The sequence below is a fragment of the Amblyraja radiata genome, chromosome 28 (assembly GCF_010909765.2).
Source record: "Amblyraja radiata isolate CabotCenter1 chromosome 28, sAmbRad1.1.pri, whole genome shotgun sequence".
Classification (NCBI taxonomy): domain Eukaryota; kingdom Metazoa; phylum Chordata; class Chondrichthyes; order Rajiformes; family Rajidae; genus Amblyraja; species Amblyraja radiata.
In genome coordinates this window covers 9,822,397-9,840,320 of record NC_045983.1, presented here as the reverse complement: position 1 = coordinate 9,840,320, position 17,924 = coordinate 9,822,397, and the positions used below count along the sequence as shown (strand labels likewise).

The 17,924-nt window shown below is 44.0% G+C and overlaps 1 protein-coding gene across 2 annotated transcripts in view; it reads right to left on the bottom strand.

The window, feature by feature from the left end:
• Positions 1-17,924, bottom strand: part of dph1 (diphthamide biosynthesis 1) — a 683,707-nt gene that overhangs the window by 630,373 nt on the left and 35,410 nt on the right. For both annotated transcript variants that reach the window (XM_033045748.1, XM_033045747.1), the window contains exon 3: positions 12,328-12,391. In XM_033045748.1, coding sequence (XP_032901639.1) covers positions 12,328-12,391 — 64 coding nt within the window. The remainder of the gene's footprint in view (positions 1-12,327; positions 12,392-17,924) is intronic.

Below are 17,924 nucleotides of genomic sequence, written 5' to 3'. Positions count from 1 at the left end.
TCCCACATCACAAAGACGTGCGGGTTTGTATAATTAATTGGTCTCTGTAAAATTGCCCTCTATTGTGTAGTGAGTGGATGCGAAAGTGGAACGGGTGATCAACGGTCGGAATGGACTCGGTGGGCTGAAGGGCCTGTTTCCGTGCCGTATCTTTCAACCAAAAACAAAAGTCATATTTCTGAGCTATTCATCATTTTGCATGAATGATCGTGAGGTCACTGACGCTCAACAATCCCAGGACTATTTATGCAATGTGGCCATTAAACACTGTGTGATGTGGTTCTTCAACAGTCTCGCCCTAATCACTCACCTCAAAAGGATCCAATTAAAAATAAATTGCCCACGGTTTATTTCCTGGCTAATTGACCTCTCTAAAGCAGAGGCCACAACCTCCAGTTTTTTTCAGCAACCACGAAAGGAATAACCAATGAATCCTTGACCCTTAAAAATGAACAGAATGAACTACCATCCTCAATACCTGGATCTAACAATGAGGTTATTCAAACATTCCTGTGCAATTGCATTAATGTATAAGAACTTTCCACTAATTATGCTTTCTTAACCAATCTACCTTCAGCACATTTAAAATCCCTCTGTCTGATATTTTACCCAGTTAACTTAAAAGTATATTAAAATAATAGTGTGTGAATATTTGGAGTGATGTTAATTGGAGAACCTATTTCCGATCACCATACGAGTCGAAATATAATAAGCCTTCACGGAGATTGTTTACACACCCTCTCACAAGGGAGATTTTTTAAATATAAAAATATACTAAAATAATATAAAGATTAGGGAACTCAGTAGGTTGGGCAGCATCTACGTATATTAACATGGCCAGTAAATTTGCACATGACACGAAAATTGGTGGTACATTGGACAGTAAAGAAAGATATTAGGGTTATTGATTGGGGACGATCAGCCATGATCACAATGAATGGTGGGGCTGGCTCGAAGGGCCGAATGGCTTCCTCCGGCACCTATTTTCTATGTTTCTATATCTAATTTTACAACAAGATCTAGATCAGTTGGGAAGGTTGGGCCAAGGAATGGCAAATGGAATTTAACTCTGACCAGAGTGAAGAGTTGTTCTTTGGTATGTCAAACCAGGGCAAGACTTTCATGGTCAATGGTAGAGCCCTGGGGAGTGTTGCAGAGCATAGAGATCAGGAAGTGCAGGCGCATGCTGCCCTGAAAGCGGCGAGTCAGGTGGGCAGGATGGGGAAGAAGGCCTTTGGCACATTTGCCTCAATTGGAAAGGGTATTGAGTTCAAGAGTTGGGGCATCAGGATCTAACTGTACACACTTAGGAGTATTGTGTGCAGTTTTGGTCTTCCAGTTATAGGAAGGATGTCATTAACTCGGGAAGGGTGCAGAAGAGATTCACCAGGGTGTTTGTTACCTGGGTTTGCGGGCTTGAGTGATAGGGAGCTTTTAGTACTTTTTTCTATGGGCCGTAGATGATTGAGGGGTGACCTTATTGAGATGTACAAGATCATGAAGGCTACGGACAAAGTGAACACTGAGTCTTTTTCTAGGGGGACAAGATTCTAAAACTTGAGGTCGTAGGCTTCATGTGAGAGGGAGGAGATCCAAGAAGAATCTCAGGGGGAACTTTTTCACTGAGGATTTTCTGTATTTGGATGAGCAGCCAGAGGAAACTATAGAAGGGGATACAATTATGACTTTTAAAAGATATTTGGACAGATGTATGAATAGGAAGGATTTAGAGAGCTATGGGCCAAATGTAGGAAAGTCAGATTAGCCCAGTATGCCAACTTGGTCAGCATAGTAAAGGTGGGCCAAAGGGCCTGTTTACATGCTGCTTTGCTCCATGACAGAGAAACATAGGGGGGCTGTCCCACTGCGGCAACCTAATTGGCGAGTTTAGAAGAGTTTAGGAGAGTTTGACAAAATGTCATGTTGAAGACCTCCTTCGACTATGTTGAAGACTAGCTTCAACTAGCTTCGGGGAAATTGGACACCGAATAGTGGAGAGTGAAGATGACCTCCTTCGACTATGTTGAAGACTATCTATGACTACCATCGACTACCTTCGACCACCCTCGATTACCTACGACTAACTTTCAAAGAGTAATCCAGTTAGTTCCACTCCCACTTTCTTTCCCCATACTCCTGCATTATCCCCCCCCCCCCCTTCATAGGGTGGCACAGTGACACAGCGGTAGAGTTGCTGCCTTACAGCACCAGAGATACGGATTTGATCCTGTCTACGGGCGTTGTCTGTATGGAGTTTGTACATTCTCTCCGTGACCTGCATGGGTTTTCTCTGGGATCTCAGTTTTCATCCCACACTCCAAAGATGTACAGGTTCATAGTGTGCATAGGATAGTATTACTGTGCGGGGATCACTGGTCAGTGCGGACTCAGTGGACCGAAGGACCTGTTTCTGCACAGTATCTCTAAAGTAAACTAAATTAATTTATTGTCCCAGATTTTCACTGCATCTGTTCACCAGTCCAATGTCAGACAGTGTTTTCCAAATCCTAACAAGATTACAAATTAACATGGCGGCCCAGGATTTCTGCTCTCCTCTTCCTTGCCTCCACCTGCATGAGTGTCGGCCCTGTCTTAGAGCCACACCACAATAGAGACTTATACCTACAGAAACGCAGAGGTTTTCACGATCAGAATAAAGTCCTTCAAAATGGCGGCAGCAGTGGATGGAGGAGAACGGTGCCAGTGAGCGGGGTGTGGGCTCACCCCTCCTGCCTTCGGAGGTGCTCTAGGTGTTCCGAGGTTGGCTGCAGGAAGCACCGTGGTGCACGGTGTCGGAGCAAAGCCATGCGTGGCGAAGACAATGTGTCTGGATGTAAAGTGAGGGATAATGTCCGCAGGTCAACGAGTCTGGATTGAGGTGCCGGTGGAGTGGGCCGTTGTAGGCCCTGCAGCAGCCGGGGGCTCAATTAGATCGGGCGCCACTCTAAGTGGCCAGACGCACGGATCGGACTCAGCCTGCAGCAGCATGAAGTGGCGGAGCAACGGTGGAGGACACCAACAACATCGCCAGGTTAGGCCGGCCCAGAAACTCCAATTCAGTGTGACCGCCGGGACAACAGGCCTACATGGGCAAGTTAAGACTAACTTCAGGTCCTGGGGAGTCAGTAAACCAATGATTCAAGAAGGGTCTGAAGAAGGGTTTCGGCCCGAAACGTCGCCTATTTCCTTCGCTCCATAGATGCTGCTGCACCCGCTGAGTTTCCCCAGCAATTTTGTGTACCTTTGATTCAATTTATTTTATGCTATTTAGATTCATGCATAGATGGAGTTATACAGCACGGAGTCAGGCCCTTCAGCACAACTCGTTCATGCTGACCAAGATGCCTTGTCTAAGCTTATCCCATTTGCTTGAATTTTGCCCATAATCCTCTAAATGTTTCTTATCCATGTACCTATCCAAATGATTTTTAATCATTGTAATTGTACCTGCCTCGACCACTTCCTCTGGTGGCTTATTCCATATATCCAATCACCCTCTGCGTGGAAAAGAAAAGGTGTGCCTAAGATCCCTTTAAAATCTCTCCCCTTTTATCTTAAACCTATGCCCTCTAGTTTTAGACTTTCCTATCCTGGGAAAAGACTGTGACTATCTACCTTATCTATGGCAAGTGGGCGGCACGGTGGCGCAGAGGTAGAGTTGCTGCCTTATAGCGCTTGCAGGGTTCAATCCCCACTACAGGTGCTGTCTGTACGAAGTTTGTACGTTCTTCCCGTGATCACGTGGGTTTTCTCCGAGATCTTCGGTTTTCTCCCATACTCCAAAGTGTACAGGTTCGTAGGTTAATTGGCTTGGGTTTGTATACTTGTGGAAATTGGGTTTGTATAAAAGTGGAAATTGTCCCTAGTGTGTGTAGGACAGTGTTAATGTGCGGGGATCGCTGGTCGACGCGGACTCGGTGGGCCGAAGAGCCTGTTTCCACACTGTATCTCTAAACTAAATCTCTAAACTATGGCCTCTCCTTATTTCATGCAAGATATTCCTCTTTGTGTCTAAACCAGCATCTGCAGTTCCTTATTTCACATTCCTCCTTTGCTCCTGGGAATACAGTCCCAATCTCTCCTGATCTGTCAAGCTCTCCAATCCAGGCCAAACCTTTGCAATGTTTTTCTGCAAGTACTCAAGCTTAATCGCATCCTTCCCACCGTGTGACAACCAAGTGCAGACTAACCTACTATGTGTACAACTACAACATGATGTCCCAACTCCAACGCTCAATGCCACGGCCAACAAAGACAAACATGCCATACATCTCTTTCCCTTCCTGTGTTGCTATTTTCGGAAAACTGTGTGAAAACAATGGGCCTCGTGAACTGTATTCTTCTGTGCTGTAACCGTTCAATTAATCAACTGATAAGAAATGCTGGTCAAGATGCTAAGGATTCCCTGTTGCAAAGTATCGCAGCTGCCAGAAGTCCGAAATAAAACCGCATTAGTGGAGAAAGCAGATTACAGCTGCTCCTCGACCTACGATGGGGCTACATTACGATAAACCCATTGTAAATCGAAAATATCGCAAGTCGAAAACGGATTTAATACATTGCGGTCACTAGACTGGAAGTGACGTGCGGCTCGCTGCCGGGCGTCTGCCGACCGTAAAGTCGAAATATCGCAAGTCGAGGCATCGTAAATCTGGGAAAACCTGGATATCATTTTCTAAAATCCCCAAGAAAGGTCATTGACCTAAAACGCTTTGTTTAGTTTAGAGATACAGCATGGAAATAGTCCCTTCTGCCCACTGAGTCAACGCCGACCATCGATCACCTGTTCATGTTCAATGTCATCCCATCTTCTCATCCACTCCCTACACACGAGGGGCAATTTACAGAGACCCGTTAACCTACAAATCCACACATCTTTGTGATGTGGGAGCAAACCGGAGCACCCGTGCGGTCAGAAGGCGAACACGCAAACTCCACACACACAGCACCCGAGGTCAGGATTGAACCCCAGGTCTCTGAAGCAGTGAGGCAGCAGCTTTACAGTTGCACCACTGTGCCACCAAATCCGCAATGTTACTTTGGTCTCCCTTGTCATAGATGTTACTCAACCTGCTGAGCATTTTCCAGGACTTTAATTAAGAATTCCCCACTGCTCTTCAAAAAGCATTCCTCTTAACAGCAAAAGAACAAACTGCTGGAGGAACACTGGGCCAGGCAGCATCTGTGTGGGTGAAGGGATAGTCAATCTTTTGGGCCCAGAACCTGCATCAGGGGAGGTAGACAGTATAAAGAGCAGAGTGGGAGGGGTGAAGTAGTGGCCGGCTGGCTTTAGGTGAAAGCAGATGAGGAAGGAGATGATCGCCAGATGGAGCTAAGAGGGAGAGGGAGTGGGAGAGGGAGAGAGGGAGAGAGGGGGGGAGAGGAGGGGAGGAGGGGAGGGGGAGAGAGGGAGAGAGAGGGAGGGAGAGGGGGTGAAAGGGAGAGGGGGAAAGGGAGGGAGAGGGAGATAGGGAGGGAAGGGGGAGACGGAGGGAGAGGGGGAGAGCGTGGGAGAGGGAGGGAGAGAGAGGGGGAAGGGAGTGAAGGGGAGAGGGGGAGACGGAGGGGGGGAGAGGGAGGGGGGAGACAGAATGAGAGGGGGAGAGGGAGGGAGAGGGAGTGGGGCGGAAGGAGGGAGAAGGGGAGAGGGAGGGGTGGAATTGGGAGACCAGCTGGTGGGTGACAGGTAAAGACAAATAGAGTTTAACAGCATCAGTTGAGGCTCAGTGGGAAATGTCCTTGCCTCATAAGTCTCACTCTAGCAAAATACTGAAGGAATACCAGATAAATAGATGGAACAGTATAGCACAAGCAGAGGCCACAATGTCCACTCTGTTACATGATGCCAAGTAAAACTAATCCCCTCTGCCTGTTTGTGATAATGTGAATGCAGCACTGTCAGAAGTAATATCTCATCAAACAGTGGCATCTCAAGCCCGCACAGCATCAGCTCTCTGAAGGAGAGCAGGGGAATTCATCCGATGTCCTGGCTGTCTTTATTCCCTCTACCAAAATCGTATTATCTGAATATTATTATATCGAAATTGCTGGAAGCAGACATACACAAACTGCCACATTACAAAAGTCACTGCATAAATACTTAATTGTCTGCAAGAACTGTGGTGAATTTTGAGCAAGATGTGGCAGGGACAATATAAATGCTATTATGCCTTTCTTTCCCTCGTCCAGCCTTTCCTATGTATTCAAGACAGAGTTAGATTTAGCTCTGAGGGCTAACGGAATCAAGGGATATGGGGAGAAAGCAGGAATGGGGTACTGATTTTGGATGATCAGCCATGACCAGATTGAATGGCGGTGCTGGCTCGAAGGGCCGAATGGCCTACTCCTGCACCTATTTTCTATGTTTCTATCTTTCTCTGTCAGCCGAGGATGTGCGTTCTGTTGAACTGACAACCTTCCGACTCGCACAGTACTGTTATGAGACAGAGCCAAACTGAATAATAATCAGAGTCTGGAGGGGAGGAGAGTGGAAATCAAACATCTCACAATGGAAACCAATAAAAAGCGCTTAACTTCTTGTAACCTGTCAAATTACACGATCGTAATGACATTGCAATTCCCACAGGAATAATCGGGAGCATCACCCGGGCTAACGTATCAAGTGTCAGCACTTAAACTCTGGCAGTGGCAGATATTGTCAAATTATGACTTATATTCCATTAAATTCCATTACTGTCTTTGTCAGCCTATTGTATTAGATACAATAAACCTACAAAGCCAGGTTTCCATAGATTCTGCAGTCTGCAGAGCTGTTTATCAGATGAGACATTAAGTCGAGGTACCATATGCCCTTACGGGTGCGTATAATGGATTGTCTGGCGTTGTTTCGAGGAGCTGGGGAGAGCACCCAATGTCTTATCCTCAATCATGATCAATGAGTGAATAAGATTTGGCCACAATCCTTTTATTGTTTGCGGGTATTAGTGCAGTGGAAATTAACTGCTGCATTCCCCACAATCTCAACAGTGACTGCACCACAGAACTACTTCACTCGCTCTTTAGGGCTTTCTGTTGTCATGGGAAGGTGACTTACAAGTTTCTCTGTCTTTAAATTCCTACACCATTCGAAATGAATCATATCATCGCCAAACAGGTCCGTCCATTTCTCTCACAAATTAGGAAAAATAAATGAGTTTGCAATCACTATCTATCATCAAAGAGAAAAACTCACTGCCATTTTGTTGTGTACGCCAATCTCCCATGGTGTCAGAAACAGGATCAAATGTGGTTTTCATGTAAAGCAAGGTGAGAGGCAAGGATAATTGGAACCAGAAGGGTCTTGACCCGAAACGTCACCTAGCCATTCCCGTCACAGATGCTGCCTGACCCGCTGAGTTATTCCTGCACATTGTGAATTACATAAAATTCTAGCATCTGCAGCTCCTTGTGTCGTTATATCCAAGGTCAGTAAGTTCCAACAATAGTGGCAAGAAAGTATACCTTTGCCTAAACAGGGAATTTGAACACAATATCCTGAAAGGAAAATAACAGCTTAAGTGATGATTCCTTATGTTATGACAAAATATATTTTAAGTTTAGTCGAGAAGAAAAAGGAAACTACATAAGGTTTAGGAAGCTGAAATCAGATAATTACCTGAGGAGAATAAAGGAAGCAGGGAAGAACATAAACAAATAATTAGGAGGGCTAAAAGGGGCTATGAAATGTCTTTGTCAAATAGAATTAAAGAGAACCTAAATTATTTTACACCCTTTAAAAGTAAGAGGGTGGCGAGGGAAAAAAGAGGCCCAGTCAACGACAAAGGCAGTAATCTATGCCAGGAGCCTGAGGAAGTGAGTGAGGTCTGAACTGACTACGGTGGCATGTTCAGGATCTGCTGGGCATGTTCATGGTGGGAAGGAACAAAGAAGGGTCTGGCATGGGTGGACCGCCGCGAGGGGAGGGGGGGGGCGAACAAAGGATGACCTGGAGCGGGGGAGGGGGCAGGTGGCAGGTGGGGGGGGAGAACAAGGGGGACCTGGCACGGATACTTTGTGACTTTCTAAGCGCCCTTTATGTTAAGGCAACTATTTGCATACATTGGGTAATGCAAGCAAAGAATTTCACTGTGACTTGTCACATGTGACAATAAAGTATTCATTCATTCTTGGACATGCCGATATGAAGGAGGATTGGTGTTGGAAAACATAAAGGTGGATGTCTGATGGAATGATAAAGGGCCTGATGGAATCTATCCCAGTTTAGTCAGGGAGACATGGGAGATCCTTGTATTCTCTTCACCCACAGGCAAGTAACTGCAGGGACTGAGAATAGACAGTGTTGTACCTTTGTTTAACATGGCAAAAGGGACAAACAATGAAATTATAGGCATGAGGATGCACCACTGTGACGGGGGACCGTGCTGGGCGAGACTAGGATGCAGATTCCATGCATGGGAGCAGCTGATGTTTTAGTTACCAAGAATAGACAGCAGCTATAAATATACTTTAAGACTATATCTATAAAGTTGTACCAGCTTCAAATGCTAATTTAAAAAATACACTTATGTCAGAACAGTGCAGGTTGGAAAAATTCAGATGGTTTCTGCTCGATTTTTCAAGTCTCTGGACCAAAAGTTGCTTTTATTTCCCCTCTTCAATCACTGTTTAGGAGGCAGCGATAGCAAAGCAGTACGTTTTCCATGTCACTGGAGTAAATCTAGCTTCATTCTATCACAACCCTTGGATACTGTGAGTCCTTTGATCACTTGGTTCATTTCTTCTGACTTGACACAGGGCTTCCTCAAGATTACAGCAACAGAGGCAAAAGGATCAGGCAGCATTGTGGAATCCTGCTTTCTGAGATAGGGGACACAGAGATAGGAGCTCCGTCACCCTTTGATCGGGTATTACTCAGTCCTCAGCAACAGGCTTTTACTGCCTTCACATCTGTGAAATCAATTCTTTACATACGAAATCCGAGACCAAGTACTGCATCCTAAAAACCTGGTTAGGTAGCGGGGGGTACAGTGGCACTGTGATTACGTTAGCACGCTAATAATCTCGAGAACGTGAATTCAAATCCCACCATACCAGAACGATATTCTGACACAGAGGGCTACATCCTTTGTTCTTTTTACTTGCCTTTGCAGGCACCAGAATCCAGACTTCTATCTTTATCTGAGAGCTCCTCACGTTTCCTGCACTCGTTTCATTCCCATTTTAAGACAAAGCTTTCCCGTATCATTCTGAAAGCTTCAATAATGATACGAGCAATACAAAAATAATAGAAAGATACAGCGTAAACCAAGAGCAGTGTAGCCACAGTAGTCTAAATATCTCTTTGATTTAAAAAAAAAACTACTCAAGCTGGGAACTGGGTCTCGACCTGAAACGTCACCTATTCCTTCGCTCTATAGATGCTGCCTCACCCGCTGAGTTTCGCCAGCATTTTTGACTACATTCAAGCTCCTTGTTCTCTGGGGCAGTTTTTTCACTTTTCAAGTATAACTAACTGCAAGGAATTAAGATTAAAGCTTGGAACAAGCTATAATTAACAGATATAATGGTTCACAATATAATTTGGCAGACTAATGGGAAAATGCACTGGGTGCTGACTTGAGAGATAGAGGGTGACACTGCATTCCACAGATTCTTATGCATTTAGCTGATGTAAAGGGAATGGGAACCAAGTCTTGGCCAAAGTGGCTTCTGAGAAAATACAGTTTGCTGTCAAGCTGGCAAAATACTTATCTGCTCAAGCTTCACCATGCATAAAATGTTGGCTGATAGCTGAGTGCATGTTTCAGTTTAGTTTATTGTCACGTGTACCGAGGTACAGCGAAAAGCTTTTGTTGCGTGCTATCCGGTCAGCAGAAAGACAACACATGATTACAATCAAGCCATTTACAGTGTGTGGATACATGATAAGGGAATAATGTGTAGGAAAGAACTGCGGATGCTGATTTAAATCGAAGGTAGACACAAAATACTGGAGTAACTCAGCAGGACAAGCAGCATCTCTGGAGAGAAGGAATGGGTGATGTTCCGGGTCGAGACCCTTCTTCAGACTGATAAGGGAATAATGTTTAGTGCAAGGTAAAGCCAGCAAAGTCCGATCAAGGATAGTCCGAGGGTCACCAAAGAGGAAGACAGTCGCTCAGCGCGGCTCTCTGGTTGTGATAGGATGACTCAGCCATGTTGAGCGAAAGCTGCACTTTTAAATTGGAATATTGGACTGGGAACTTGCCTGACTGTTAAAGTGGATGTAAACTAATCCACAGGTGATAGGGTGTCCACCCTCAGCTAGCACCATCAGATAAGGGCGGAACAAGACATCCATCCAGTGTAGGAAAGAACTGCAGATACTTGTTGAAATCGAAGGTAGACACAAAATGCTGGCGTAACTCAGTGGGGGAGGCTGCATCTCTGCAGAGAAGGAATGGGTGACGTTTCGGGTCGAGACTTGCTGGGCTTCTGCGATTGTGTGGTCATGATTGCATGTTTTACCATCGTATTTGAACAAAATTCACTTTATGCGAATAGAGCGTGAACACTTAAGGATACATGTTAGGAGGTCAGAATTAAATTATACATGAGACCAGCCTGATCACAAGCTACGCTCGGGAGACTGAGAAGGAAGATCCAGGCAATCAATGTTAAATGCTGCTTGGCTTAATTATGGCAAAAGGTGAGACAAATATCATGATATCAGCGGGTAGCATTGGTGCTTCTGAACCAGCAGGCTGTGGGTTCTAATCTCATTAAGTTTTAAGCACAGAATTTTAGCAGTCGTGAGGAAAGACACTGCAGAACAGCAAGGGGTCCATTCTGTGTCTGATGTTCATCCTTCATTCAATATCACTAATGTAGATGGTCTTCATCAGAACGAATGAGCACTGCACAAATCGGCTGCCTAATTGCCTGCTTGTGTTCCCATACTAAATAACACTAATGAATGTCCTGCTCGAGGTGGTAGAGATATGATAGCTGACAAGCTTCTGCTTTAGTTTCTGTGTTGTATTCAAAACTCACTTACCACAGCTCCCTGAAGACAAGGTGGTTTACATTCTTCATCTTCCTCTTCAACCTTATTTCAATCACCTATCCCACCCCCATTAACTTTACAGGCTTTTCGAACCAACACTTGATATTCCCTCACTCATAGATTTCGGTGGTTATTGATCCAGTTCTGCTCCATATTGTTGCATTGTGAACCTTGATCTAATCACCGTACGATAAGGTGCTGATTCATGCTCTTTGGTTGACCTGTACAACTCGTCCAACTCAATGGTTCAACGGTGCTCTATTGTCACATGTGCACTGTACAGTGAAATTCTCTTCGCATTGATATCACATGCACGTGTCGCCATATTTTTGCGCCATTTACATAAATGTCCAAAGCGCTTGATGTACTGGAGTTGCTCCCAATCCAGGCGTGCCCCATGCTGCTACAGGGCCTCCCATGTTGCCCTCTAGCGGCTCGGCCTGCGAACTGACATCCCTCGCCTCACCTGACTGACTTTGTGTCCCGGAGGTAGCCGACCTTGAAGGCGCTGGTGGCAATACCTCTCCTACCGGCCCACTCCTCGCATCCGTTGTCACCCGCGCGTGGCTCCCTCCTCCTCAGCTCTCCGGTCTTCGGGGTCAAGCTCGGCGGCTTCCAAGCTTCCCCCCCCCCCCCCCAGCCAGCGGCACGCCGGGTTTTACTGTCTGGACCTTCTCCGGTGTTCTTTCATTAAGTCGAGCAAATATTCTCAAATAATGGATAAAGGCATTCCTTTTCAAAGTTACTAAGTCTGCTTCCAATACTGTTGAGACAGTACGTTCCAGACCTTGGATTTGAATGCTCATGGTAACCATTGCCCCAGTGTTAACCCACAAAACGTGGGTTTACGATCAACATCGGAAGATTCCCATAACAAGACAAAGGACATGGCAATTCACCTTTGTTACATTTTCCAGATAAGTGCACTGCGAATGAACTGAAAGTAACAGCTCTCTCTCTCTCCCCAGAGTTCAAGTATGACAAATATAAACCATTCAAAGAGTCCCACTTGCAGTTTATGACACTGAACATGTAGCCCATTATCTTTAATTCCTTCAGCTAATTAGGAACCAAATTGAGTCATTGACAAAGCTGTGAATTGTAACATCTTGACCCGTGACTGCTCAGTAAATTTGATGGGAAAAAAGTAACCATCCAACCAAACACATCATCCCCAAACAACATGCAAACCCAAGCCACGAATGTCCTACATTCTCCACAAGTGCCACATCTATTCAGATCTCCCGTAATTACTTACAAGTCCAGACTAGCCCTCTGGGCATGGTGCTCTAATCTGTTAATTTAATGAGTTGTCGACTTACCTTTCTATGATATCAGCAATTGTGCAGGCAAACATCTGGAGTCCTTCAGGCATTTGCAGGGCAACTAAACAAGACAGAGAGAGCTTTTTTTAAAAGGCTGTTTACTTTTAGTGTTTTTGTTTTTATTTGCAGTGTCAGGATCCACGATGGAGTTCGCTGAATGTGTTTGACACCAATTGCCCACATCCTCACTATGGTGACTCGAGCCGACTATTTCCCCACAACTCAAAGCTACAGACAGGCACAAAGTGTTGGAGTAACTCAGCGGGTCAGGCAGCATCTTTGGAGAAAATGGATAGGTGACATTTCATGTCGAGTCTGAAGAACGGTCCCAACCCAAAACGTTACCTATCCATTTTATCCAGAGATGCTGCCTGACCCGCTGAGTTACTCCAGCATTTTGTGTCCATCTCAAGAGTTCAAGAGAGTTTTATTGTCATGTGTCCCTGATAGGACAATTAAATTCTTGCTTTGCTTTAGCACACCAGAACATAGTAGGCACGAATACTGAACAGATCAGTGTGTCCATATACCATTGCATAAATATATACACACATGAATAAATAAACTGATAAAGTGCAAATAAACAGATTATTGGCTATTAATGTTCAGAGTTTTGTCTGAGCCGAGTTTAAAAGCCTGATGGCTGTGGGGAAGCTGTTCCTGAACCTGGTCACTGCAGTCTTCAGGCTCCTGTACCATCTACCTGAAGGTAGAGGGGAGATGAGTGTGTGGCCAGGATGGTGTGGGTCCTTGATGATGCTGTCAGCCTTTTTGAGGCAGCGACTGTGATAGATCCCTTTGATGGAAGGGAGGTCAGAGCCGATGATGGGCTGGGCAGTGTTTACTAATTTTTGTAGTCTTTTCCGCTCCAGGGCGCTCAAGTTGCCGAACCAAGCCACAATGCAACCAGTCAGCATGCTCTCCACTGCGCACCTGTAGAAGTTAGAGAGAGTCCTCCTTGACATACCGACTCTCCGTAATCTTCTCAGGTATAATCTTAGGTATAAACCAGCATCTGCAGTTCAGGTTTATTACATTCTTATTTATTATTATTTCAAAACTACAGACTACTCATGAACCTCAGTGCAGCTCCAATACAAAACCCATGGGGGGCATCACTGAAAAACATACGCTTCCTCCATCACTGGAGTGAGAAGGATGCAGTCTTAACCATTGACACAATCATCTACAATTCACCGAGGACGATTCGTCAGAAGTTCCCCAAACTGTATCCTCACAAGAAGGACAAGTGCAAAAGATACGTGGAAAACCAAGATCTACAAATTCTGCTACGAACCACACACAAATATATCACCCTTTCTTTATTCGTGCTGGGTCAATACTTCCCACCATGGGGTTCATTCTCTGCGGACTTCAGCCCAAGAACATAGCTTTAGATATAGGTTTATTATTATCACATGTACCAAGGTACAGTGACAAGCTTTGTTTTGCATGCTATCTAAACATGATACTATACATAAACACAATCAAGTCAAACTCAAGTGGAACAGATGAGCGAAGGTGAAAATACAGAGTGCAGATACATAAGCAACACAAGGAGTAATTCATGGAGCACCTCAAGCTTGCTCGGCAGTTGTGTAAGAAGATCCTGGCCAGTCTTGTGCACCAATATCATAACAGCAGGAGAAATAGAAGCAAGTGTAGACCATTGTGCCACACGCCCCTCAAAATAAGGGAAGGTATCCCACGCCAGGGGGCCACATGAGTGGCATGGTGGGGGACAGTTTTGTGGAATTGGAAAAATGTGTAAACTGTATTGAATAATTTGTATTGCCTCCTAAAATGTCGGATGAATTTTTCGCACAATTCATGCATTGTATATATTTATCACTTGAATAAAGTCTATTTTGAAATAAAAAATAAAAAATTCGACAAGATCATGGCTGATCTTCTACCATGTCCTATACTGCCCCCATATTCCTTGATGCCCAGTATCTGGTATTCGACAAGCCTGGTTTTGGATGAACTCAATGACTCCACAGTCATAAGATGAGGAGAATTCCAAAGCTTCACCACCCTCTGAGTGAATAAATCTCTCCCCATCTCAGTCCTAAATAGCCTACTCCTACTTTGAAACTGTAACTCTTTGTTCCAGGTTCCCGAGACGGGCGAAAAATCTTCCCCTATCTACCCTGTCAAGACATTTAAGAATTTTGCATGTTTCACTCTTCTAAAGAGTGTAGAAGCCGTAATCTTTCCTCATAAAACATTATTGTTATCACAGAAAACAGTCTGATGAATGTTTGTGGTACTCCCTCTCGAGCAAGTATGTCCTTTTATTTGTAGGTAAGGCAAGCAATATTCCAGGAGTAATGTCACCATATAATTGTAGAAAGACATCTTTGCTCTTGCGATCAAATTCACTTGCATAAAGATATCGCTTGCCTTCCTAATTGTTATCTTCACCTGCATGTTAGCTCTCAATGAGTTGTATACAAGAATACCAGGGCCCTTTGAAAATTAACATTTTTCCAATCTCAGAACATGCTCAGCATTTCCTCCTGAAATAGACTACTTCACATTTTTTTGCATTGTACTTCATAAGCGTTACTGTTTTTCACTCTCAGAGCCATAGCAAAGGTTACAAGGATACAAAGGACATTTATTATCACATACACCAATTCGTGTAGTGAAATTTGACTTGCCATTGCAGCACGCGAATAAAGATAAGCCACAACATTAAAGAATTTAAGAATTTAACAATAAACATAAAAACATCCCCCCACAATGGTTCCCACTGTGGGGGAAGGCAGCAAAGTCCAGTCCCGTCCCCTGTTCACCCACAGTCAGGCCTATTTAGGCCTCCGCAGTCGCCGCTACGGCAGCCCGATGCGGGAGAACACTCTCAGCGGCTTGGAGTGTCTGGAGCGGCCACTTCCTCCCCGGAGACCGCGGCTCCCAACATGGAAACAAGCACTGCAACCCAACCTCTCCATACCGACAAAGATGCCTTAGTGCATGAGTCCCATCTGCCTGAATTGCCCCATATCCCTCTGAACCTGTCTGATCCATAAATGTATTTTAAACATTGCAATAGCTAGCTTAGCACTCACACAGCTTGCCTATATTCTCTGAAGTTTCATTGCTTCCTTGTGACCACTCACATTCTCACTTGGCTTCATGTCATCTGCAACTCTGAAACAATTATATTTTGATATCCTCAGCCAAATCATTGATGTATATTGTAAACAGTTCATTTAAAAACATTGCTCCCACTAGTAATATTCTGCGTATCAACATCCTTGCGCAAATTAATGGAATCACGCTATACACTCGGATAATAACAAGTCAATATACATGTTGCAGGGCTACATTTTATTCTTTATCATCGCACCATTATGTCTTTCGTACATTATATGTCCACAATGATTCTCGTCCTCTTGGGCAATAAAGATCCGTTTTTGGACCCTTGCTTGTCAAACTAAAATACAGAAGCATGGCTCACCCCTACCAGCTTTGCAATCTCTCGCTGTTTTTTCGAGCAATGTTAATGCAAGGATATGATCTTTGTTCGCCTCCTTGGAGTGATATCCATTTTGTGAATTGCTTGATATGCATTTTGTGAATTGCTTGATATTCATTTTGTGAATTGCTTGATATCCATTTTGTGAATTGCTTGATGAGTTCTTCTCAGACGATGATAAAACAATGGGCGGATGTTGCAAAATTTGCTGGAGTAAGGTTGTTATTTTATCTTTAATTTATTTTGAATACTAACGGTTTGAAATATAAGAACAGATAGTGGACATAGTAACTCATCACCTGAAAAAATGGCAAAGATCGGCCTGTGATTCAATTAGTTTGCAATAAGAATGTAAAAATGATCAATTTCTGTCGAAAATAATTCCTCTCATCTAGAGACTGTTCCCTATTTCTAGATCTACCTGTTAAAAGAAATTACCTCAGCATCAACCTGCCGACCCTTCTCAGAACTTGATATATTAAAACACGTTCTTCTAAACATCATTGCATGGAGACCAAACTTACACCTTCTCTCCTCATGGGATGACCTCTTCATCCCGAAAATTAGTCTGCATTTTCAGAGGTTCACTGCCTTTGAGGGCAAACTTATACCTCCAAAACATTTCCATATTATTCATAAACTCAATCTCAATTTCAAGTTTAGTTCATTCCCCCCCCTTGTAAAATATTCAGAAAGCGTGGCAGCATGGTGCTGCACAATCTAACATTTGCAGTTAGAGTAACACCATTCCAAAATTTCCTGTTTAAGAAAGAATTAGCCTCTGTTCCTAACCTAGTTTCTATCGAGTGTCGGTTTGCTGGAAATGCCGCTGTCAACAGTCAGATAATCTTTGTAATCTCATTCAGTTTTTTTCAATAAACGCTGACCTTCCCAATGACCCAGATTGTGATTACAATTTTCTTCCCGTCAGGCCTCCTTCACTGACTTTCACTGGTGCCCATGGACATATTCACAAAGGGTTGATGCAGCTCCTTCTTGCCAAGCCTGGCCAGGGGGGGTGCAATAATATTGCTGATTGCACACAGAGAAAATCTGTCATTCACTTTGAAATTTCAAATCAGTGAGATGACACTTAGATTATAGGGATGACAAAGATTCACAACCCTATATGTAACATTTATGTAGTCACAAAGATAATAGTGCACACTGATAAAACCTTTGTTTGTTTATCTACAGGTCTTGTGTAACTGCAATTCTTCATTCTTCCCAACCCCCCCCCCCCCCCAATAACAACTTGCATGAATGTAACACCTTTAATACTAAACTCTGCAAAGCTCTTGGTTATACACAGATGCCAAGCCAAAGGAGGCAAAATCGATCTGGTGCCTAAAATCAAGCAAATAATTTGCCTTGTCAGGGCACAAATTAATAATGTCATTATGGTTTTAATTACTATTAGTAGCACTAAGAAGAACCACGGATTTGAAACAAGATCAAATTCTAGAACGCACATTTAAAACTATACGATAGTGACATATAAGGGGTTTGGAGAGGCACATGGATATGCAGGGAATGGAGGGATATTGTTCCTTTGCAGGCAGTGGGGATTAGTTTAGCTTGGCATTGTGTTTGGCATGGGCATTGTGGGCCGAAGAGCCCGTTCATGTGCTGTATTATTCTGCATTTAAACCCCTCCCCATGATTTATGACTACTTGAATAAAAGCCCTTAAGCTTGAAATTTCAGAGGTGGCCCAGATGTAATGGGAGGAATAGCCTCCTTCTTCAGGCAGCGAAGATTAGATTAACTTGACGTCACGTACGAGACGGACACTGCGGGCCGAAGGGCCTGTTCCTGCACTGCACAGTTCCGTATTTCTAATATTCCCCAGAGTTTGAGATGCATCAAGAAGAAGAATAGGAATTCAGGATGACAGGAAGACAATAATCGGGAATGATCGAGGCTCAGAGCTTCGGGGAGTAGAAACAGTCCTGGACGGAGATGAGGAATAAAGTTGGAGAGATAACACTAGTGGGAGCACTTTAGAGCCTTCTTAACTGTGACCACATCATTAGAGAGAGTTTTAATCAAGTAATAACAAGAAACAAAGTATTGCAATAATTGTGGGGGATTCATTTTCATAAATCAGG